Source organism: Coenobita brevimanus, chromosome 100 (assembly GCF_032717465.1).
Source record: "Coenobita brevimanus isolate Jiangsu-jjx chromosome 100, ASM3271746v2, whole genome shotgun sequence".
Classification (NCBI taxonomy): domain Eukaryota; kingdom Metazoa; phylum Arthropoda; class Malacostraca; order Decapoda; family Coenobitidae; genus Coenobita; species Coenobita brevimanus.
Window position 1 is genome coordinate 17,451,115 of NC_137053.1, and position 24,989 is coordinate 17,476,103.

The window sequence follows — 24,989 nt, forward strand, 5'->3', positions numbered from 1 at the left end:
ATACCTATAAGATATATATAATATACAGGATACAAGACACAATATAATATGCAAGATAGATACAATAGATATATACAGCCAATACAATGATCAACTGAGAGTGAGAATGTTCTGGATCATATTCAATTTTTTTGCCTTCATCCCTGAGATTAAGAGATCCATTGTGCGGTTTGGCGTCATTCACTGCTCCAGTGCAGTTTTAACTGTTGTTATGTAACTGAACCTTAGAGAATTATATTGCGGGACTTAATGCCTCCAAAGTCTCTGGTTATTTCATTGTAGTCTAGCTGAGATGAGACTTCATTTTCAATTGAAAGAATGGCTAGGCCATTTAGACGATCTTGTGTCATTGTTGACCTCAAATATGTCTTAATAAGCTTCAACTTGGAAAAACTTCTTTCACCTGATGGCACAGTAACAGGAATAGTCAGCAATGTCCTCAGGACATTCCTTTTAGAAAGGAAGCTTAAGATTTTGGAGGGCTGGGAAGCGATCTCCTCTGGAATAACAGACTTTAGAGCATCCATTTCTTCTGCTAACATGTAACCGTCAATATCTGAGGTGCCATTTACAGTGAGACTTTTCTCCAAGTTGGCTGCATACACTCTCATTTCTGCTTTGGTAAGGTTGTGGAAAGAAAATAAGAAACCAAACAAAGCATCATGTGACTTCAACTGCTGGAATCTTTGTTCCATGGATGAAATTGCTCTATCAAGGATGAGATTGAAACGTCCAATTCTGAAACTTTCTTGTGGACTTTGAATTGGCTTATCTTGAGCTTCATACTGAAATGTTCGTTTCTTTCTACGAATTCTGTTCTCTTTAAAGACAGGAGGTTCAATGTCCATATCATTGGCTATCTCCTTTGCGTCTGCAAGAGCATTGTCAAATCCATCAGTTCTGTATTTTTGCAGCCATGCAATAGTTCTCTCCATGCTTTTGACTGCAACAGAAAGTTCAACATCCTCACCTTGTAGCTGTTTACTAACCTGATTGACCTGAAAGAGGATAGCATACTAAAATACTATGGAATCAATGAACTTGAAATTTTGAAGCTCACTGCATAGTGACATAGCTTCACTGCGAGCTTTGGGGTCATTGTTTCCTCAGCAATATCCACTAAGGCATCGTAAAACTGAACAATTTGGTACCTCACAGCTTTGACACTGTCAATACGACATTCCCATCGGGTTTCACTGAGAGTTTTCACAGTCAAGTCCTTAACATGTCTTGTGAAAATTGCCCATCTCTGAGTTGAAGCAGAAAACAAGATATACAGCCTTTGAAGGATACCAAAGAAGATCATTCCCTCTGGACACGTCTTGCCAATATCCCCCAGTAACAAATTGTAACTGTGGCATGCACAAGGTGAAAAGAAAGCTCTTGGGCTTATTTCCAAAAGACGGGCCTGAACACCAGACTTATTGCCTCTCATGTTAGCACCATAATCATAGCCTTGGCCCCTGATATCTTGTAATTTTTTTTTTTTTACGTGTCTGATTCTGGGCAAAGGCTTCAGGGCCTATTTCTTGGGGGCAGTGACCTATCCCAAGGCCCACTAGTCCTCCTGCACCTCCACATGTCACCACTTCGGCGCTAACACCCACCATCCATATTGAATACATGCTAGGGCTGTCTCATACAGGACCGGTGTACTGGTATTAGCGAGGGTATATTTACGACATGTCGGCTGGTCATCTGGTAGATCAGGAAAGTCTGCTTTTTAAGAAATTCAAATCCTTAAACTGTTCCCTGCCCCAGCCGGGATTCGAACCTGGGTCCATTAGGACAGCAGGCCGCCTCTCTACCGATTCAGCCACCGCCTTCCCCAGTGTCACTAACTTGTCAAGAAGAACATCCAGGAGACCCTTTCCTGTACTTTCCTTCACCTCAATGAATTCAATAAAATGCTCATATATTCCAACAGGTACAGTGGAGCCATCAGATACATATCTAATTGTCAGAGACAACTGCTCTTTATGACTAACATCTAGAGTACAATCAAGTATAACAGCAAAGTATTTTGAGGCCTTTATAATGTCAATAATGGTCTTCTGGACTGTTATTCATCAGCTAAATTAACTCATTCTGGATATGCTTGCCAAGATAATGGTCATGGATCTCTTCATCCTTGATTTGTCGCAGGTGTTCTTGCATGACAGTATCAAATTTGGCAATCAGTTGGACTATATATATATATATATATATATATATATATATATATATATATATATATATATATATATATATATATATATATATATATATATTTTTATATATATATATATGTTTATATGTGTAAACATACACACACACACACACACACACACACACACACACACACACACATATATATATATATATATATATATATATATATATATATATATATATATATATATATATACTGCCTTAATGACCAGGGGCTTTGGCCCCAAAGGTCGATAGGCAAAAAAAAAAAAAAAAAAAAAAACGCCAGATGGCTGTTCCTCTCATCGTTGTACATTAATGCCCAAGCTCTCACTCCCCCCCTTTTCTCGCTCGTGTCTTAAGTCTTCGTATGCGTTCATGTGTTATATTAGTGATATTTTCCTTTGATCCTTCTTGTGCTGAATAATCAGATCGCTGTTCCTCTCCTCGTCATTGCAGACGAGAGTTACGGAGGGCCGTGGCTAGCACACCAAGGATTCGAGCGTTCTAGCCGCGGCCTAACCACTAACACACCAAATCACCCCCCCCCCCTTTAGTTCATGGAATCAAAGTGAATATCGGCTGGTCCATTTATCAATTTGATTACGGTCCACGTGATTATTGGTTCTTTGATTATCGTCTAGTTTTTTGTACATCTAGTTTTAGAGAACATTCTTGGTGATAATCTTTAGGTTCCTTCTCGACGAATCCGTCAGAGACCACGGGACTATGTCCATGCATATCAATGTTCTTGGGGTATTAATCTAGTGTGTAAAGATACATATTTCTGTAGTTATACTGTAAATCATCATTATTGAATATTTAGCTCGTCAAGATTCATATTTCTGAAAAGTGTAACAGTATTCTTTGAATATTCAGTTTGAGAAGATTTATATTTCTGGTGATAAGATCCTCATTATATTTTGTTTGGTAATACTCCCAGTTTGAAAAGTAACCTGTATCTCAATTCTTAATATTTAATAAATCTTAGGTTAAGTCATTTTGAGTTTGAATATTTCTATCCTCCAAGGAGTGGTACAGACGAGGTTGAGTGGCCTGCAAGGTGTGCTAATATCTAACTACTCACGTCCTCTCTAATAAGATCACGTTACTTCATTTCTCATAAAACCATAAATTCTCAGATAAGATCACACTACCTCATTTCTTATTTCCCATAAATTCTCAGATAAGTTCATGTTGCCCTATTCCTCATAATTTCTATAATTATCTATTCATATTGGTGGTGTATTTCTAAAATCCTCAGCATCATATTAGCGGTGGCAGGATTCAAATTTCTTTGCGTTTGTGGGATAAGATATTGTTGTGGGAAGTGTAAGGAAAAGAATTTTGAATCCTGCCACCGCTAATATGATGCTGATGATATTAAAAATACACCACCAACATGAACAGAGCAATGTAGAAATTATGAGGAATAGGGTAACAAGAACTTATTTGAGAATTTATGGGAAATGAGAAATGAGGTAACATGATCTTATTTGAGAATATATGGCTTTATGAGAGACTGACTAAGAGGGTGTATGTAGGTGAGGTGGAGGGAGGGAGAGGGAGGGGTAGACCGAGGATGAGGTGGAGGGATGGAGTTGAGAGGTATATGAGGGAGGGGGGGGTGAGTTGGGGGGAGGGTAGTCAAATGGTGGGTGACAGAGTGACTTGGAGGCGTTTTGTCTGCGGCCACCCTTTGCGGGATTAGGGCGTCGGGCTATAGATAGATAGATAGATAAGAAATGTGAGAAATGAGGTAACGTGATCTTATTAGAGAGGACGTGAGTAGTTAGACATTAGCACACCTTGCAGGCCACTCAACCTCGTCTGTACCACTCCTTGGAGGAGAGCAATATTTAAACTCAAAATGACTTAACCGAAGATTTGCTATTAAAAACTGAGATACAGATTACTTTTCAAACTGGGAGTAATACCAAACAAAATATAATGAGGATCTTATCACCAGACATATGAATCTTCTCAAACTGAACATTCAAAGAATATTGTTACACTTCAGAAATATGAATCTTGACAAACTAAATATTCAATAATGATGATTTACAGTATAACAACAGAAATATGTATCTTTACACACTAGATTAATACCCCAAGAACACTGATATGCATGGACATAGTCCCGTGGTCTCTGACGGATTCGTCGAGAAGGAGCCTAAAGATTATCACCAAGAGTGTTCTCTAAGACTAGATGCACAAAAAACTAGACGATAATCAAAGAACCAATAATCACGTGGACCGTAATCAAATGGATAAATGGACCAGCCGATATTCACTTTGATTCCATGAACTAAAGTGTGTTAGTGGTTAGGCCGTGGCTAGAACGCTCGAATCCTTGGTATGCTAGCCACGGCCCTCCATAACTCTCGTCTGCAATGATGAGGAGAGGAACAGCGATCTGATTATTCAGCACAAGAAGGATCAAAGGAAAATACCACTAATTTAACTGATGAACGTATACGAAGACTTAATACACGAGAGAGAAAAGGGAGGGAGTGAGAGCTTGGGCACTAACCTGCAACGATGAGGAGCGGAACAGCCGAACAGCCACCTGGTGGTTGCGCTGTCCCCCTGCCTTTTTATAAGCATCACAGACAGTATTCGGGAATCGGCTAAAACTTTAACTGATTACTTTATACTATCATCGATTCTGTAGGATCTTCAAAGAATACAAAAGATACGTCTGCACTCAACATACATAATGTAGAAAAGCGACTTACGATATTGAAAATTTGTAATAAGCGTACAGGAACTTTAATCATAATGAAGCCAAATTAATTAAGAATTCAAACAGTTTTATTACCCTTTGTCGGTTATATGCCTACGGGACTGTAACCCCGACTCAATAACATGAATTTCACGCTTCACAAATGATAATCTTAAATATTCTTACTTCAGACATTCTCAATTCACCACTCCATAGTTCAAAAGAGGAAATCTATTTACTCTGGCAGGTAAATCTTTAGATCGGAATATGAAGGATGACATTTGCAATTATTAATCCCTACTAAAATATCGTGGTTATACGTCTTTGTTGGGGGGGGGGGAGCTGACCCATATGTATAACAATCATATTCACATCAATACTTGACACGGTTCTATCAATATCACAATCATGTTCACATTATGATTACCAACTAAGACTAAACTTAAATACAACACTTAAACTTAAGGTTACACTTACAAGCGTGGCTTATACTAACTTACACTAATACTTAAAATTATGGCACTACACTACGTGGTATAGTGGCATGGTGGAGCAGGCGGTAAATCCTTGGGTGAGCCACATGAACCGGGTGATGACTCATTTTTGTGGCGGTGATTGAGGCGAAGTTGGAAAAACGAGTGAAATCTTCTGCATTCCATCCAAGGATGCACGGGCAGTGTTACAATCACCATTCCAGTTAGTGCAGCCGACGCTAGTCACGGAGGCCAAAGCCATGGCCAGTGGCGCGCACTCAGAGCTACGCCCCAAAAAGTGAAAAACCACTCGTCTTCAACTCATCCTTACTCATCGACGGGACCACCTAGAGACCTCGGGATATCTTCATCGGAAAGAGGAAGAGTTGAAGAGTCTTATGAGCTTTTATCTGATTCTCTAACTATCTTAGTTGGGCAGATATTAGGGTTTGAAGTAAGGATATTTTTTCCAAAATCTCGGAAATCCCTCCTAGAGAGGAGTGGGCGGTGGCCGGGAACTCCCGGTGGCTAAGGGTTAAACAGAAGTTGTTTACACACACACACACACACACAAACACATTTGGGCAAATTTCTAGCATTAAAACTTGACACTGCCAACACCCGCCTAATGCGAGTTTTGAGCTCCTGTACTTTCGAAACATAGGTTGTTGAATCCTTTACAGCTGAGATGAGTGGGAAGCAGAGATGTGTGGGATGTTGGAGGTGGTATGTTGTAGGGGTTGAGAGAGGGTTTGGGTATAGACTACAGAGGGAAAAAGCGTGCAAAGGACTTGTATAATGCATTACATGTGGTGAATGAATATAAATAACTTAGACTATATTATTGGACATTAAGATATAAGCGGAAGCTTTGATACTCGTGCAACCCATTTTGTGTTTATTTACCGTAGCGGATTCCGGAGAAATATTCCGATAATGATAATGTAACAATCCCTCACCTCCCTGAAAACTCCACTACACCATTCATATAAACGCACTAGGTTACGTCCGCCCTGCTACTTTTTCTTCCTGCTTTATCTTCCCAATAAGTGTTATAGTTCAGGTTCTTCATGTGGCACTTGTGTTTCTACGAGGATGTCCATACACCGTTGAGTATGGTTTCCTTTATGATCGAGTTACCATGAAGTGTGAAAGAGTTTTCTTACCGACACTCTGGTATGGGAATGGAACTTTTAAGGGCCAGAACTTTTTAAGTTATACTCCACAAAAAGTGACGTTTGTTAGAGCAGCATCAGGCATAGCCATGATAGACGGTAAAAAATATTACAGCAGTATATGTATTTTGAAACAGAATATTACGGCAATATGAGTGGGATGTGGAAGTACTGAATAAATTAATAAAAATACACTGGGTTGTTATGAAAATAATGCAAATGACATAAGTCCGGTGGAAAAAAAGAAAAATAAACCTAAGTGAATTGTAATATTACAAGGGGAAGATCTTACTTTATATAGTACAGATTTGAATGAAACACTATGTTCCTGAGAGAGAGAGAGAGAGAGAGAGAGAGAGAGAGAGAGAGAGAGAGAGAGAGAGAGGTACTCTGGAGGCTGTTCTAAGTAATGGCCATCCCTTGCAGAGAATTTCCTAGGAGTGAGCAAGGCATCGGAGATGATGATGTTGGCTGTCAAGATTATTGATTATGCATGAATTTGGTTTTAGTTACCGAGGTAACACAGAATAAGTACAACTGCAAATACAACAGACTCGAATGTTATAATATGAACTTAGCAAACACAATTATCAGTCATGGAAGTTAAGTGAGAAGGGAAACATTTTCACAGGTTCGACTAAACCCAGCCCTACGGCCCCATACCATGAGTATGAGAATGATTTAGTGCGAGAAAAAAATCATGAGTGTGACTGTAATGGAGACAGACTACAGTTAGTGTGAGTGAATGCCAGGCTTTACCGTAAGTAAAAGATACTGCAAGACTTAGCAGTGAATGGAAAAAAGTTCGAGACAAAGTTGGTGACTAGGTAATTAAGAGAATATCAGTCTGTTAACATGGTGTAGGTGAGTATTTGTAAGAGTGATCAATACGAACGTTAATTAAAGAGTGAAATGAGAAAGTGAGCGATAGAGAATCAGGAGTAAGTGATGCTGAGTAAAAGTGACTGAGTATAGTCATGAGGGTGCATGAATCTCTGTAAGAATGAATTATTGTACGGATGAGAGTAAGTAACGGGTATGAGTGACAATGAGTACGAGAATGACTGAAACAATGACAACAGTGAGAGACAATGAACCGGAATAAGGGAGTTATTGATAGTGCAAGAATAATTATGCATGAATATATGTGAGTGCGTGGAAGTGAAAGTGGGTATGAATGATACTGAGACTGAGTGGACTGTATGACAGCAAATTTAAATCAGAGTGAGTGAATAAGTATATAAGGTTAAGGTGAATGAATTTAGGCGAGTGTGCGTAAAAGTGAGTGAATATGAGAATGAGCGAGAGAGTGAATAAGAAGTAAAGTGGAGATTTAGAAAGTATTCACGTGACAGTGGATGCGAGTGAGACTGGTTGCAAGAATAAATAAAAACAGTGAGTAAATAGGGCGGAGTCAATGTGAATGCAAGTCAAAGTGGAGACAGTGGGCATGTGAGAGAAACTAAGAGAAACATATATTGAGAGGGTTACTGAGTACACTTGAATCAATGAGAGAGAGAGAGAGAGAGAGAGAGAGAGAGAGAGAGAAAGAGACAGACAGACAGACAGACAGACAGAGACAGAGAGTGTAAATGACAATAAGGGAGTGAGATTATGCAAGTGTAAATGAAAGTGCAAGAGTGATGAAGTAAGTGCGAGATTTTTGCTCTTTTAGTGTTGCGAGTGTAACTACTATTAAAAAAAAAAAAGCCTGGAATCCCGTGAAAGGTTATCTCCCCGAAGGAAATTAACAAATGATCGGCCAAAATCAAGATATATCAATGTCGCGTTTCCTCGAGCCATTTCTTCAAATACAGGGTAAATAGAGCTTAGGGAAGAGTTCCAAAGATTATCGGTTAAGCAAGTTAAGGATAGAAAATGATGCACAACTATTGTCTAACACGACTGGGCAGGAAACATCGTGAGAGTGAATAGCTTGGACAGACTACGTGCTCGCCAGTGTGCAGAGGGGACGCATGGCAAGGTCAGAAGAGCAGTAACCATTGGTTTACATTTTTTTTTCATCTGTCAACCTATCTATCTATCAGTCTATATCTATATCTGTCTATCAATCAATCAATCAGTCAGTCAATAAATCTATCAATCTATCTGTCTATCAATATGCATATGATTATCGTGAAGTGTTATTATAGTTATGACTGTTTAAACATAACTGTTCAGATCTGTCGTACATCCACTTTCAGTCTTCTTGTCTACTTGATCACTATGCTGAGGTGTAAACAAGGTCAAGTGACTGAGACGTGGCTAAGTACAGGCTCACAGTGTAAGACCGGTGCACAGAGCTCTGTAGTATGGAGAGGCTTTCTCATGGGTAGAACCGCGTAGTTTGTGTAACCGCCGCCAGGGGCCCAGGGCGGCGCTGATGTTTATGCAATACACCCGACGCCCACGCCTTTTGAAATCAACCGATGAATTCGGAAAATATAGTGCCATGGCCCACTGCTTAGCTTATTATGCAACAGCGAAACAGAAACAGCAAGCTAAGAACAGTGATCCGATTGCATTACCATGGTGGAGGCGACGAGTGCTGGTGTTTCAATGCGGGGGCCAAAGTTACACGCTCGCTGCGGAGATAGCCCCTGCATAATATAGAGCTCAGTGGGCCAGTGGGCCAGTGCCACGAAGGACGACGATTTGAGTTTAGTAAACTAGCCATATTTGTTTCCTGTTCATGGAAACGTGACAACAGATTACGTTGTCTATCTGCCACGTTAATCAACATATCCTCTGCATGTTAAGGTGTCATAAACTCATGGAGAAAAAAGGTTTAGTGTGAAACCGTTCGTTTTCCTCCTCAGAACTTGGCTCAACGAGAGAGAGATTAATTGCAAAATCTTGCATTAATTTTTTTTATGTTGCAAAAAAAGAAATAATGAAATAAATTTTAAAAAGAATAGAATAATAATGAAGCTCTGTGTCCTTTAAAAGGAATATTTTTAAAAAATAAAACAATAATTACAGTGACATCCTCAAATGTTACTCAGTAGACGGAGCTGAGTTCCATCTAATGAAGTCTGATTTTTTATACAACAGTAGTAGCATGGCTTCTGAATAAAATGTACAAGATGGCCCAAAATGAATGCAACCCATAAAAGTATGTGTCAATTATACGACTGATAAGAGATCTGCTTTATTTTTGAAGTCATGTTAAGCTGAGTTGATAACAAGACAGTCCTGAAAGTTTGGGTTCTGCAGTTCAAATGGTCTGTTTTTTATGGCCTTTCCAGAATGTGTTCCAAATGACCACCTGGACGTAGCAGGGATTCCTGAATGCGGAACTGTCAATTACGCGGACACACTCCTCTCTTGGGATAGCTCTGATGTTGGCCGTGATTTCTGTTTTCAGGTCTCTCTTTGGGGGTGGTTTTCATAAACATGATCCTTCAGATAACCCCACAGATAGATATCTGGGAGATTCAAGTCGGGTCAGTGTGGGGCCCACTCAAGGTCACTCCTCCTACTGATCAGTCGATCTCGCAACGTTGCCGCAGCCACATCAAGGTTTGGTTTGAAGTTTGTGGGGTGGCCTCATCCTGCTGAAACTATTGCCCCCCACGAGTGATATCACTACGTCTTCCTGGTGTTATGGGTTACAATCATTTTGGGTCGCCCTCTATACCATTAGTACGTTGCCCGAATGCGCCGTTTTATATGTGGTAATTAAATATGGCAAAACATTGCTGATATATATTACTATCATTTAACGATTCATTCAATCTTAATTAATGAAATGAAGTGTGGAGCATTATTATATATCTATTATATAAATGGTATATTGGTTGTTAGTATAACTATCACAAATATTATCACACTCATTATTATTCTAATAAATGGTGAATCATCACACGTTGTTCACACTAACACGGAACAGGACACGCCTCTCTCTCTCTCTCTCTCTCTCCCTTTTAACTGTCTTTCTCGTTCTATCTTCCACTCCCTCTCTCTCGATTCTTTGCATCGGCCCTTCTCTCTTCTCCCTACGTCTCTCCCTTCCTTTCCCTTCCCTTCCCCACTCTTCCTTTCACTCGCTTCCCCTTCTCTCTCTCTCTCTCTCTCTCTCTCTCTCTCTCTCTCTCTCTCTCTCTCTCTTTTCTCATCACTTCTCTTAAAGGTGGATGTTGTTTTTCTGTTTCTGGCATTTTGAAACAAAACCTGTACTACGATATACCAGCAGCTAGAATCGAACACATCCCTAACTTATAATAAAGTCACCCATACGATTATAAAGGAAACCAAATTCAGAGGCGTCTAGACATTCCCGTAGAAACACAAGTATCACTCGAACAGTTAATACAAGTATCACTCGAACAGTTAATACTACAATAATTTAGGGGAAATGAGAGCAGGAGAAAAGTAGCAGGGAGGACAAAACCTATTGCTTCTATACGAATGATGTGGTGGGTGGTTGGGTGGGTTGGTTAGGGAGGGGAGGCTGTAGCGTGATAACTGTCGCAAAATTTCTCCACAAACCATCACCACAAATAAACACAGAATGGTTTGGACATGTATCAGAAGCTTGCAGTGATACTCTAGTGTCCAAGTATACAGCATAAATTTGTTATATTATTTCACCAAACATTCCACATTACATCGATAAGTAAATCTCTTGCTCTCTTGTATCTTTCTTCCCTGTATACCTAAAACTTCTCTCAACCCCAACACCACATCATCCGTCAACTACGCTAATATCCTTGCGCCCCTCTCTTTATACGAGAGGTGGCTGGGGTTTAATGTTCACACAATGCAAGTTACAATAGAATGAAGTTGGACATTCGTCGCCTTATATGTCGGGACTGAATCGCCTAGACCTGAGACTCATTCCTAATTTAAACCAACAAAGTACGCTCTGTGGTCGCGTGACGAGCGAGCGAGCGCCAGGTAATCACAATTTCCCTCTGATATATTATTTCTTCATTATGATAGATGAACAATCAAAAATACACTAGAACGAAAGACATTCTCTCACATACACCCATACAGACACAGAAGCACACACTGCCTTGGAAAACTCGAGATTCCATAGGGTTCCTACGCATTTTTGGATGAGTTTTTAGTTGATTACAAAATTTATTGAGTGAATCTAATATATGCAGGAAGAATTTCAACTCTACTTTCTATAGGACCTATTAGCTTCTGCTTAACGTGACGGTCGGGTAAGGCCGGGCCGCTCATTTCCAAACTTAACTGTAAACATTGCTCGCTAGTTTCACATGTTAGCTCGTAAAAAAAAAAAAAAAAATCATGCCAGACGTAGATGATAAATTCTCTGAGAAATATATATAGAAGAACACTGAACAAAGTTTTTGGTGTCCCCCTGTTCATTTGATAATTGTGCTGGAAAGGATGTTCTTCGAGTGATAAAACTGATTATGACCAGGCGGTGAAGCTGCCTGGTTATACAAGCGTCCCTCAGTCCCCTTCCTGTCTTCCGAAAGGAGGATCATGGACTACAGAAGATGCGAAACTTTGACCTGCCTTCTACTGAGTTCACGTTCAGATGAGCCTGTGGCTGTGACTTCTTTGGCTACTAGTATTTACTAACCTGAAAATCGATGAACTAAGTTTGCCTGGACAGTATATGAAACACATGAAAATCAAAATGCAATAAAACAGAAATAAGTGCAGATGAGTCGACCCGTGAGGTGGAACCATGATTCCTGGGACTTAATATGTGAGTGAATGAGCATGTGATTGATTTCACCAGACATGCCCACGAATGTTCTCCTTGTCACCCTTTGTCCTTCCTTATTTTCTAAACCTTGTTTCATCACATCCTTTGGCGGGAGAGGTAAGGATTAATGGCGATGATGATAATGGTGATAATGATGATGAATGTCAAAGTGTAGGACTTACCCATATGCTGTACGACGACTACTAATATGTACAAACGGTGACTAAGTACTCATCCAAGTAAGTTAGGAAGTGATGCTGGAGTTGTAAAAATCGCTACGCACTTACTAGACGTTTTTATTTTTGCTTAACGCCAGACAAATGCATTGACTTAAGGGGAGGTTTTATATTCTTGAGTCGGTAAAGTCCATGTGCAACTCCTTCACTTCCAAAATAGAACTAGGTCGTCAAGAGGTAACAACAAAATCTACCGAAAGTGGCAAACCCAGTAAAGGCTTGATAACCAGGATTAAAACTCTCGCACCACTCGCTCCTCTCGGCTGCTTCTGTCCGACTGAGCTGGCTCGCTTGTTCTCTTGAGCCTCAGGGTGTCGTTTTGGTTTTATCCTCCGGTCCTCCGACCGATTTTACTAAGCTTAGCCACGACGAATTTCGTAATTAATTCCTGTTATCTTAAGACGATTTTTCTTTCACCGCAAAGTAATTTCTGTTTGTGAAGTGACTGAAGAATATTTTGTATCAAATCACCTAAACAATAAAAAAAAAAAATAATAAAACACGATAGCAAAATGGAATGAAGATAACAGGATTAAAGTATGGGCCATGAGATTCGGGGAGTTAATGCCACTGGAAGATGTGATCCCGTACACCTCTGTAAGAAGACATGGTAGACAGATCTAGTACGTGCAGGAGGGAGGGGAGTGTAGTGGACAATGCACGTATGTACACATAACACCTTTTTCGTGTCTGTTTCTTTTTAGGTATTCTGTAGTAATCAGTATTCTGTTATATTCCGTGTACTGTACATGGGTTACTGACGTAGCGTGTATTAGTGTATTGTGCCTTATGTGCCTTCCCACCACTTGTCCTTAGTTATTTATCTAGTACCCTAATATTCTTTTTATAACAGCGTTCGCGGAGCGAGTGCTGTTTTTATTTTAAGTGGTGTTCGTGTATGCGCTTGCTTGCTTGCGTGTGTGTGTGTGTGTGTGTGTGTGTGTGTGTGTGTGTGTGTGTGTGTGTGTGTGTGTGTGTGTGTGTGTGAAAATAATATTTAAAAACATATATTTTATCTACACTTGCTGGAAAGAGTGGGGATCAGCCAGTGAGGAAACATTGATTTCTAAACCGAAAGGTGAGAAGTCAATGTCATAATGCCATATATATATATATATATATATATATATATATATATATATATATATATATATATATATATATATATATATAATTGTGGCAGGTGGGGGCGTTCACCATCTACTCACTCGATGTAGTGCTGCTTTCGGGTGTCTGCACTTTCCTCTCCTCCCTCCTTTCCTTCCTTCCTCCTCTGTTTTTCCTTTACTTCAATCTTTCCTCGTCCTTCTGCCTACGGGTGACTTTACACTCACTCTTTTGTCTTTCTTTTCTTCATTCTTTCCTTTTCCTTCTGCCTATGGGTGACTTTGCACTGAATGGCAATCCGAATGGTTCCCTGTACACCAGGAAACCATTTACTGTGCTGGGTGGTAACCATATAACCAAATTATGGCGCCTGGTGGTTTAGTGAGTAATTGCGGCGTTCCAATCTGATTGAGCCGGTGAAGGTTTATATCCAAGGGATGGCTGCGGTTTATTGTTCACGTTATGCCACATAGGGATGAGTGAGGCTGGTCGCTCTCATCTTAAATGTCAAGACCAACTTGCCTAGCCTCAGGCTTCTACGCTCCTCATGGGGCAACGAATGACTGGATGATGGATGGATATATATATATATATATATATATATATATATATATATATATATATATATATATATATATATATATATATATATATATCATTATGAAAGTTTTTATCCATTTTGGCCACACTTTCTGAAATGACTGAGGACGAGGTAAAAAGGATTATTATTATTTGGTCGAGTTTGTTTGTTTGTTTGTTTGTTTGGAACATTACGGATTAACGGCTGATTGAAATTACATGAAACTTTCAGTACTGCCACTGGTCCTGGAAGAAAGTGATTAAATTTTGGAGGTAATCGAGTGACCTTGAAAGGACAAAGTCAAGGTCACGGATTTTCAGAAGGCTATAACTTAAGAACGGTCGAAGATCTATTTACTGTAAGAAACATACAGAAACTCATAATATTGGCTTTAATTTGGTACCATGACCTTTGATCTTGAATGACCTTGGAAGGGCATATTCAAGGTCATGGTTATTCAGGGGGCATTAACTCGAAACTGGTTGAAGATAGAGGGATATTTACTATAATCAGCATATAGGATATCCCATGTGGGTTTTTAATTGGTACCTTGAGCTTTGACTGCAAATGACTTTGAAAGATGAAACTCAAAGTCACGGATTTTCAGGGGGCTATAACTCGAAATTCGTTAAGAATAGAGCTGTTTACTATTACCAAGATATCGGAAGCATCATATGGGCTTTCGTTTGGCTGCATGATCTTTGACCTTGAGTGACCTGGAAAGGTCAAATGCAGGATCACGGATTTTCATAGGATGTAATTTAAAAACATCTGCGCCATTTAACTGTGCACTGAACCGTGACCCAGGCATGGTTTTAAGGGGGGTCAATATTCAGACCAGGGTCATTTGAGGTCACCAGCAGAGTGTTCGTCTTTTTGGTCCGGCCAACGCCGGGTACCACTGCAGCCCAATTTTTGGCATGGACTCACATGATATCCACTTCGGACATAGCTACGTGAGGTTGACCTCCGAGGTCATTTGAGGTCACTGATCAAAGGTCATTTAAGGTCACCGGTAGCATTAAACAAATGCGTACAAATACTGTGCGTTAATTTGCGAATACTGAAGTAGAAAAATTCTAGCTCTATTGTAATTCCTCTTCAAAAAGGTAAGTAGATGATCTTTCTGGAGTAGAAAGAAAGATTTAACTAGAACAAAATTTCATTAGAGATTTAGACCTTTTGGCCCGGCAAAGCCTGGTGCCTGAGCTATTATACACAAACAGACAGACAGACAGACACGCACACACACACACACACACACACACACACACATATATATATATATATATATATATATATATATATATATATATATATATATATATATATATATATATATACTGCCAGACGCCTCAATCCTGTTCGCGGTGGCCACAAACAAATCGCCTCCACGTCGCCCTGTCCCTCGCCATTTCACTGCCCTGCTCCCAACTCACACACCCCTCTCTCATATACCTCTCCACCCCATCCCTCCATCTCATCCTCGGCCTCCCCCTCTCTCTCCCCCCCTCCACCTCACTCACATACACTCTCTTCTTCAGTGTTTCACCCTCCATCCTTTCCACATGGCCAAACCACCTCAGTGTATTCCTCTTAACGCTTCCTATCACATCCACATCCGCACCATAACGCTCCTTTATATCCTCATTTGTCAGCCTGTCTCTCCATATGACATCACAGGCCCCTCTTTAATAACTCATTTCCACTGCTCTCACTCTTGACTTGTGTTCTTCCAACAACGTACAAGCTTCACTTCCATACGTTAGAGTTGGTATCACAATACTGTCATGTAGTAACTTTTTCACTTCCATGCTCACTTCCCTGTTTCTTATCACTGCTTTCAAGGAACCAGCAACCTTTCTTCCCTGCTGTACCCTTTCAAGCACTTCACCCTCCAAACCTCCATCCATACTCATCACACTACCCAAGTACTTAAACGTACTCACATTTTCCAATTCCTCACCATCCAACCTCACTGTACATTCACTGACTTCACCTCTCTCAAAGACCATCACTTTCGTCTTTCCTGCATTCACATTTAGATTCCATTTCTTACACATTCTCCCAAACTCATCCACCAAGCCCTGCAGCTCCCCTTCGTCTTCACTCAACAACACAGTATCATCTGCAAACAACAGTACAGAGAGTTTCCAAACACTACTCTCTCTCACCAGGGCCACTCCAACATCCACTACCTTATCTTGTACCTCTTTTATTACCCCATCCATGTACAGATTGAACAACCATGGAGACATGACACATCCCTGTTTCAACCCAACCTTCAAAGAGAAAAATTCACTCAGTTCACCATCCACACGCACTGCAGCCTTAGCACCATCATACATACTCTTCACAGCATTCAGCAACTTCCCATCTATTCCATATATTCTATCCACCCTGTCATATGCTTTCTACAAATCCATGAAAGCCGCATACAACTTTCCCTTCTCTAGAAACTTCTCCACCAAAGATCTAAGAATGAATATCTGATCTACACAACCTCTTCCCTTCCTAAAGTCTCCCTGTTCTTCTCCAACTAATTCCTCTGTTATTTCTCTAACTCTGTCAATAAGTATCCTACCATGCACTTTTCCTATTATACTAAGAAGACAAATGCCCCTATGATTACCATACACTTCTTTTTGCCCTTTTCCTTTGTACAAGGGAATAATTATACCTGACTTCCAATCCTCCGGGACTCTACCTTCCTCCCAGGCCGATCTGCACATCTTCCACATCCATTCTACTACTATCTCTCCCTCATGCTTCAGCATTTCACCACACACTCCCCAATTTAACTTTCTTCATTGCTTCCACAACTTCTATCTTACTGATTTCTTCCTGTCTTCTCACGTCCCTCCTCCTCCCAGCCATTCCTCAGCCACTTATATTCATATTACTTCCATCCTCTATGTTCATCAATTCCTTAAAGTGTTCTCTCCATCTGCTCACTTTTTCTCCCTTCTCCACTAGTAATCTACCATTTTTATCTTTCACTCCCCTGCTGACTTCACTTCCGCCCTGTCTTACTCTCTTTACCTCTTTCTAGAACATTTTCTTACAGTCCCTCCACTTTACACTCAAATTCCTTCCAAATCCCTTATCCACTCTCTTCTTACTCTCTCTTACTAATCTTTTCACCTATCTCTTTCTTTCTACATGTAACTCTCTTTTCCGCCTCTGAACTTCTTCCACGCTCATATTTCTCATCCATTCATTGTATGCTTTCTTCTTTTGTGCCACAGCCTGTCTCACCTCTTCATTCCACCACGCTGTTCCTTGCACCCCCCTCCGTCTTCTCTTCATCCCATACACCACATCACATGCTGCACATACTTCTTCTGTGAATATCCTGCACACACCTTCCATGTCCCCAATCTGCTCCAATTCATATTTGCCCAATCGTTCCTCAACTTTTCTCTTATATTCTGCCTTTTTCTCATTCTCTTGTAACCTTTCCACTCCTCTTGCAAATACTCCTTCTTCCCGTCCTTCCCTTCTATTTCTCCATCATATTTGGATCTTGATTCTGGCCACCACCAAGTCGTGGTCAGAAAGTCCACTCCCCCAAACCTCTATAAGCTCTTGCATCCATTACACATCTTTTCATCCACACACACATAATCAATCATTGCCTTCCTTTCATTCAGTTCACCACCCACCCTTCTCATCACTCGCCATTTATACCTGTGGATCATTTTATGCCTGAAGAGGGTATTGGCTATCACCAACCCCCTCCCAGCACAAATGTCCACTAACGCACTGCCATTCTCATCTATCTCAGCAGGCACACCCCACTCACCAACTATTCCAACCACCTTCACATTCCCTACTTTACCATTCATATCACCAATCAAAAACACTCTCTCATTCCTTCCAAACTTTTCCATGCACACTTCCACATTTGTCCAGAACTCTTCTCTCACTCTGCTTGCACGATCTTGCGTTGGCACATACATGCACACAATCGCCCACATTTGTATTCCAACTTTCAATCTTACTCACACAATCCTTGACTCAACTAATCCATTCTCTCTTATGTTCTTCTTCCATCTTTTACTCACAACTATACACACTCCTTCTTTTGCCCTCTCATTCTCACCTACTCCAGCACATATACCCCATCCATACTCCCATTCTCTCACACTCTCACCTCTCCATTTAGTTTCAGTTACTCCACACACATCAACTTTCTCACCCTCAAGCACCTGTACAATCTCTCATTCACCTCATCATTCGCACCTCTTATATTCCATGTTGCAATTACCATGTCCTTTGTCCGGTCCTTGGTCATCATCTTTTGGTCAGTCCATGTCCGAGGCTTCTTGTTCGTCTTTTTAGTTAGTTGTTTTCCGGGGAGGGGCACTAATCCTCCGTCAACCCTTTTAGTCGCCTTGTACGACAAGCAGGGATACTGGGGGAGTATTCTTACATATATATATATATATATATATATATATATATATATATATATATATATATATATATATATATATATATATATTTATATACAGATATTTTATGAACAGAGGACACCAGCAATCTGCTGTATAGATTAGTTTTTTTTTAATTCATTTGTTTTCCCTTCCTCTGTTCTGTTTTATATATATATATATATATATATATATATATATATATATATATATATATATATATATATATATATATATATATATATATAAAACAGAACAGAGCAAGGAAAAACAAATGAATTAAAAAAAAAAACTAATCTATACAGCAGATTGCTGGTGTCCTCTGTTCATAAAATATCTGTAACAGACTTGAACCACTGTAGGTTGTAGTTTTGAGGGAATCAACTCTAGGAAGCGAGTTTCAGAGAGATGCAGTTCGGGGAATGAAAGAAATCTGATAGGCAGAAGTTCTGCAATATGTCTGAGTGACGTTCGAGTCATGAGCGCTGCCAGATGCCATTGTAGCACGAGGGAAAGCATAGAAAGGTGGCAGAATGGATACAACTTCGTCTGAGCTTTTGCTACAAAAATACCTGTAAAATAATACAAGAGAGGCAACATTCCTTCTTACTTGTAGGGGAGATAGTTTATTTATAATAGCAGGGTTATTAACAATTCTGACAGCTTTGTTCTGAATTTTGTATAGTTGTTTTAATGCAAATTCTCCACATCCACTTCACAAAGGTGACCAACATTCAAGCTGAGAGCGCACGTGACTCTTATAAATTATAGCTAACTGCTCGTCAGTGAAGAAGTTATGGATTCTGTACAATAATTCAAGTTTCTTAGAGGCGGTTTTAGCAAGTGAACTGACATGAGAGGTCCAGCTGAGAGCATTGTTAAGTGAGGCACCGAGAATTTCAATACTTTTGGAGATAGGAATATTAGTAGCATTGAAGGTAATATATGAATCCGGCAATATCTGTCTATTAAAATGTATATATTTGGTTTTACTAGCATTAAATAAGAGAAGGTTGTTTTGTCCCCATTCATTTATCATAGATAAGTCTTGATTTATGAAGATGGCTGTACTGAGTTGAGAGTTTGAGATATTAGACTCTGTAAATGGGTGTTTGAGTGTGAATGAACTATGAAGTGTTGAGTCATCTGCATATGAATGGATGGGACTGTGGGTGACAGAGAAGAGATCATTAATATGAACCAGGAACAGGGTTGGTGCCAGAACTGATCCCTGTGACATGCCGGCGTTACTTGAGTGGACATTGGAATATACATTATCTACTTCTACTCTTTTTTTTTCTGTTGCTGAGATATGATGAAAGCAGAGGAACAGAAGACATTAGTCCATAGCAAGGGAGTTTCGGCAACAGGGAATGGTGCCACACTCTGTCGAAAGCTTTAGAAATATCAAGGGCTACTGCATGAGTTTCTCCATGTAGGTCGACTGATTGATGAATGGTATGAGTCAGGAGACTGAGTATGTCAATGGTGGATTTTTCATGGAAAAACCATATTGTCTATTACTAATTAAGTTGTTGGATTCAAGGTCTTTAACTATATGCTTATTAACTAAAATTTCAAATACTTTACTAAGAGAAGATGTGAGAGCTATTGGTCTGTAATTAGGAGGGGCAGAGGAACTTCCTTTCTTTGGAACTGGGTGGATATTGGCTTCTTTCAGTGATTTAGGGAATGAAGAAGTACGTACGCATAGTCTTAATATTTTAGCTAGAACAGAGGCAAGTTCTGGGGAAAACTTTTTCAAAACAACTAGAGAAATTCCGTCTGGTCCTGGAGCTTTTTTGGTAGATAAATTTTCTGGGATGAATTTTACGTGTGTTGTCTGAATTTTAAGTGGAAAAATTTCGCTAGACTCAAGTTCTCGTACTGGGACGTTCTGGATGCCTTCCTCTATGGTAGAATTTCTGGGAAATGTACTGGCAAAGATATCTGCTTTCCCACGCGAGTCATTTGTGATGTTGGTATCGGAAGGTTTTAGTGGGGGAATGGATGATGTCTTGTTAAAGTTTTTATTGAAAGAATTGACGGTTGACCAGAATATTCTATTGTCATTAGGGTTGTTAAGTAGTTTTGATGCTTGATATTGAAGAAAGTTTGATTAGGGAGATTTATTACAGACCTTACATGGTTTCCAACAATTTTAAAATCAGAGAGTGATTCAAATATTTTTTATTTTAAGTAAGAGTTATTCTGTACGCTAATGACTTTTAGGCTGTTGCTCTGGCACAGTTGGTATTAAACCATTTTGGAGAGTTCTGTCTCTTAGTGAACTGTTGACTCGGTATAAAGAAATCCATACCAGCTAGTATTAAGTCGCAGATGTAGGACTGGGTAGAACTGGCATCACTAGAGAAGAAAGACTGCCATGGAATGTCAGCAAGATGATTTCTAAATCCATCCCAGTTTGCCCTATCAAACTGCCATCGGGCCATCCTGACAGGTTCAGAAAGGGGAGGTTTGGAGGAGCTAACTAGTGAGGCTTTGACGAGATTGTGATCAGAGGATCCATGTGGTGACAGTACCTTTATTCTGTATTGATCTGGATATATATATATATATATATATATATATATATATATATATATATATATATATATATATATATATATATATATATATGGGGGGGGCATTCACCATCCACTTACTCGATGTAGTGCTGCTCTCGGGTGTCTGCCCTTTCCTCTCCTCCATCCTTCTTTCCTTCCATCCTCTTCTGTCTTTTTTTCCTTCATTTTTTCGTTGTCCTTCTGCCTACTGGTGACTTTACACTCCCTCTTCGGTCATACTTTCTTTCATTCTTTCCTCTTCTTTCTGACTGTGGATGACTCTACACTGAGTGACAAGCCAAACGTTTTCCTGTATACCAGGAAACCATTTACTACGCTGGGTGGTAACCATATAACCAGATTTTGGCACCTGGTGGTTTAGTGGGTAATTCCCACCGTCACTAACTCAAGAGTTGCCACTGATCGCCAGCTAGTTCAATATGGAAGTCTGGCTACTCTTGCAGAGACCACAGAAGTCGCATATCTTTAAAAATCTCTTTAGTAGTTATACTAATTTCCTAGATATGCTTTAGTGCGATAAATGCAGGAAAATTTTACTACAGAAGCCGTGAATGCACACCGGGTGTGACAGCATTCATCACATATATACAAGTCTCTAGCCGCACCTTTGTTTTGAAAACCATATAATTTACCTTTCTGAAGGAACAATGCTTCATCTCCAAAATGCTGAAGAAAATCTGCAGAGTTTTTCATAGGAAAATTGTACAATGTTTAAAGCCGAAATCGTGCAGTGACGACACCGCCGGCCGAAATCCGATGAAGCCGAGGGCACCAAAATACCATACAAAAATTCAAAACAACAAGCCAATGGTGTACCCTGAACAGGGTATTCCTCTAGACTTCAGGACATACTTCAGTCTAGGCACTGCCCATTTTTCTATGCAACGGTTTTCCATGATCTTTGTACAGCAGGTCCAGCGGGGCAGTAGACACTCGTGAGTTTGTTATTGTTCGTGATCATAACGTACGACCTTCGGCTGTGTCGTGCTAATATTTCTTAACGAAGAATCGTTACATATTTCTCATAACACAGATTATTTTTGTTTTGATGGACAAATACATGAAATGGATGTAAAATACAGCTTATCGATATTTAAAGAAAGAAAGAATAATTACCGTCCCCAAACCGAGATGGAAGACAGCCCACCAACTGTTTTATTTTATTTGTCTATATTACAGCCTCTCTTCCTTATAGCAGTGAGTAAAATAATGTTATAATTTCTCCCTTCCTTTTAGTGGCAAAGAGGGCACATAAAATGAACGGAGTTTAGTTGATCGACTTTGATATGGAAAATTAAATAATCTGGTGAAGAGTGGCAGTTTTTCCTTGATTAGTGACATCGGGAATAGCGGCGCACCAATCAGACTGAGCTGGTGAAATTTTGTATCGAAGGGGTGGTTGGGGTTTATTGCTCACGTAATGGCACACAGGGATGAGTGAGGCTGGTTACTCTCATCTTGTCAGGACGAATTTGCCAAGCCCCGGACTCCTACGTTCCTCATGGGGCAACGTAGGATTGGATTATGAATGAATGAATGAATATACTGTATATATATATATATATATATATATATATATATATATATATATATATATATATATATATATGGAGCCTCTGTGGTACAGTGGTAGTGTGAGTTTTGTACACGGGTGAACCAGGGTTCGCGCCCGGCCAGGGTAATAAATTCTGGGAGTGTTCACCCAGCCGTGTACTACTTTGGCGGACATGAGGGGTGCTGTGGTTGAACCAGTGTTGCTTACTGTAAAGTATGCTTGCACTCAGTCGGCTTGCGCGGGCCGATTATACGTGGTTCACAGACTACACACGCGTCCAAAGCCACTCCAACACCATTTACACATAAAAGCACTTCTCACCCTACATAAAATCTCTACCAGACAGCCTAAGCCACTTGGTAGAGATACATTGGCTGTATCGTCCCGACTTCGGTCGGGATAGGCCGGTCCTGCAGTGGATACTCAAACGGCTGATAATGATGATGATATATATATATATATATATATATATATATATATATATATATATATATATATATATATATATATATATATATATATATATATATATACAGAAACACACACACACACACACAAAGCTACAAAAATGATGTGGAAACCACGTATGCTGAAATGGTGAAAGTAAAGAAAGACTTAGAAACAAGGGTGGAGGAAAAAAAGCATTAAACAGGAAGTGAAAAGAATAATCCAAAACAACCCAAAGTTAGTCAGAGATTCAGTAGATATAAACAAATCTGTAGTAATCACTGGTATAGAAGAGGAAGAAGTAAAAAAAAACAAGATCACAAGAGACAAAAAGGAGATGGCAAATGTAATGAGCTTACTGAAAGAAGTATCAGAGGAAATCTGTAGTAAAGACATAGAGGAACACAAAAGGTTAGGGAAATACGAGAAAAGCAGGACAAGACCTCTAAAGGTGGCTTTCCAGAGTGTAAACATTGTGGAGGAGATACTAAAAAATGCAAAGAATCTTATGGAAAAAGAGGAGTTCAAAAATGTATGGATAAAAAGATGCCTAACACAAGAGGAACTGGAATTACTGAAAGAGAAAAGGGAGGAAGCAAAAACAAAAAATGAGGGAAGATCAGAAGAGGAGAAGAAGAATTTTTTTTTTACAAAGTAATAGGATTGCAGTTACGAAAGTGGTACACAAACAGGATGGAATAAAAAGGAGGAAGATAGTAAAACCATATCATGACAAGTATATAAACAAGGTGATAAAGTTGATGTACTCAAATGTGGATGGAATGGTATCTAAATTACTAGAGATGAATGATTATGTCAGAGCAAATGAACCACAAATAATATGCCTAACTGAAACAAAATTAACACCAAGGATATCCAGTGACATACTAAACTTAGAGGAATACAATATATGGAGAAGAGACAGAAACTGAAAAAAAGGAGGAGGAATTATAATATTAACTAAGAAAAATCTAAAAGTCAATGAAATACAACTAGATATACCATCACAAGTAGAACTGATTGCAGTAGAGATCAACACACTGAAAGGATAGTAATTGTAGCCAATTTGTACATGCCACCCAGATCAAACACATGGTAAAGAGACGAATATGAGGACCTGGCAGAGAGTACAATTCAGAGTTTAAGATCATTACTACATAAAATGGAAGAGAAATCGGAAAGAATTATACTACCTGGAGATTTTAATACAAATATAAATTGGAATACTTTAGATATAATTAGCCAAGAAAGCTGTTGGGACCAAAAGCTCCTGGATCTCGTGCAAGAGTTTTTCCTAACGCAACATGTGAGGGAAACCACCAGAAAAAGAGGACTCGATGTACCTTCAGTGCTAGATCTAATATTTACTAGGCAAGAAAATGATATTGACAGTTTAATATATCACCCTCCACTCGGCAAAAGCGATCATGCAGTACTAAATTACAACTTCAGAATAGCATATGACATAGTTAACAGCAATGAAAGTTACAAAAAGAGCCTAAACTATAATACGGGAAATTATCAAGACCCAAGGAAGTATTTATTAGAAGTTGATTGGGAAAATGAGCTTAGAGGACAAGATTTAAATGCTGTATATAAAAAATTATGTGAATTTTATGAAATAGGAGTCCAGAAGTACATCCCACAGCACAAAGAAGCAGATAAGAAAATACAGAAATGGTTCAATACAGATTGTAAAAAATCATAAGAAAGAAGAGATTTGTTGTGGAATAGGTACAGAAGACACACTAGTGAAAGGGTGTATAATAATTACAAACAGGCAAG

General features: G+C 39.4%; 1 protein-coding gene across 1 annotated transcript in view; it reads right to left on the reverse strand.

Moving 5' to 3' along the window:
• Window positions 1-224: 224 nt before the first annotated feature.
• The window catches only part of LOC145414600 (uncharacterized), a 39,278-nt gene continuing 14,513 nt past the window's right edge, over window positions 225-24,989 (reverse strand). The window contains exons 2-4 of the mRNA XM_080284126.1: window positions 1,843-1,990; window positions 1,157-1,352; window positions 225-998 (exon numbers count right to left, since the gene is read on the reverse strand). Of these exons, the coding sequence (XP_080140252.1) occupies window positions 225-998; window positions 1,157-1,352; window positions 1,843-1,990 (1,118 nt within the window). The remainder of the gene's footprint in view (window positions 999-1,156; window positions 1,353-1,842; window positions 1,991-24,989) is intronic.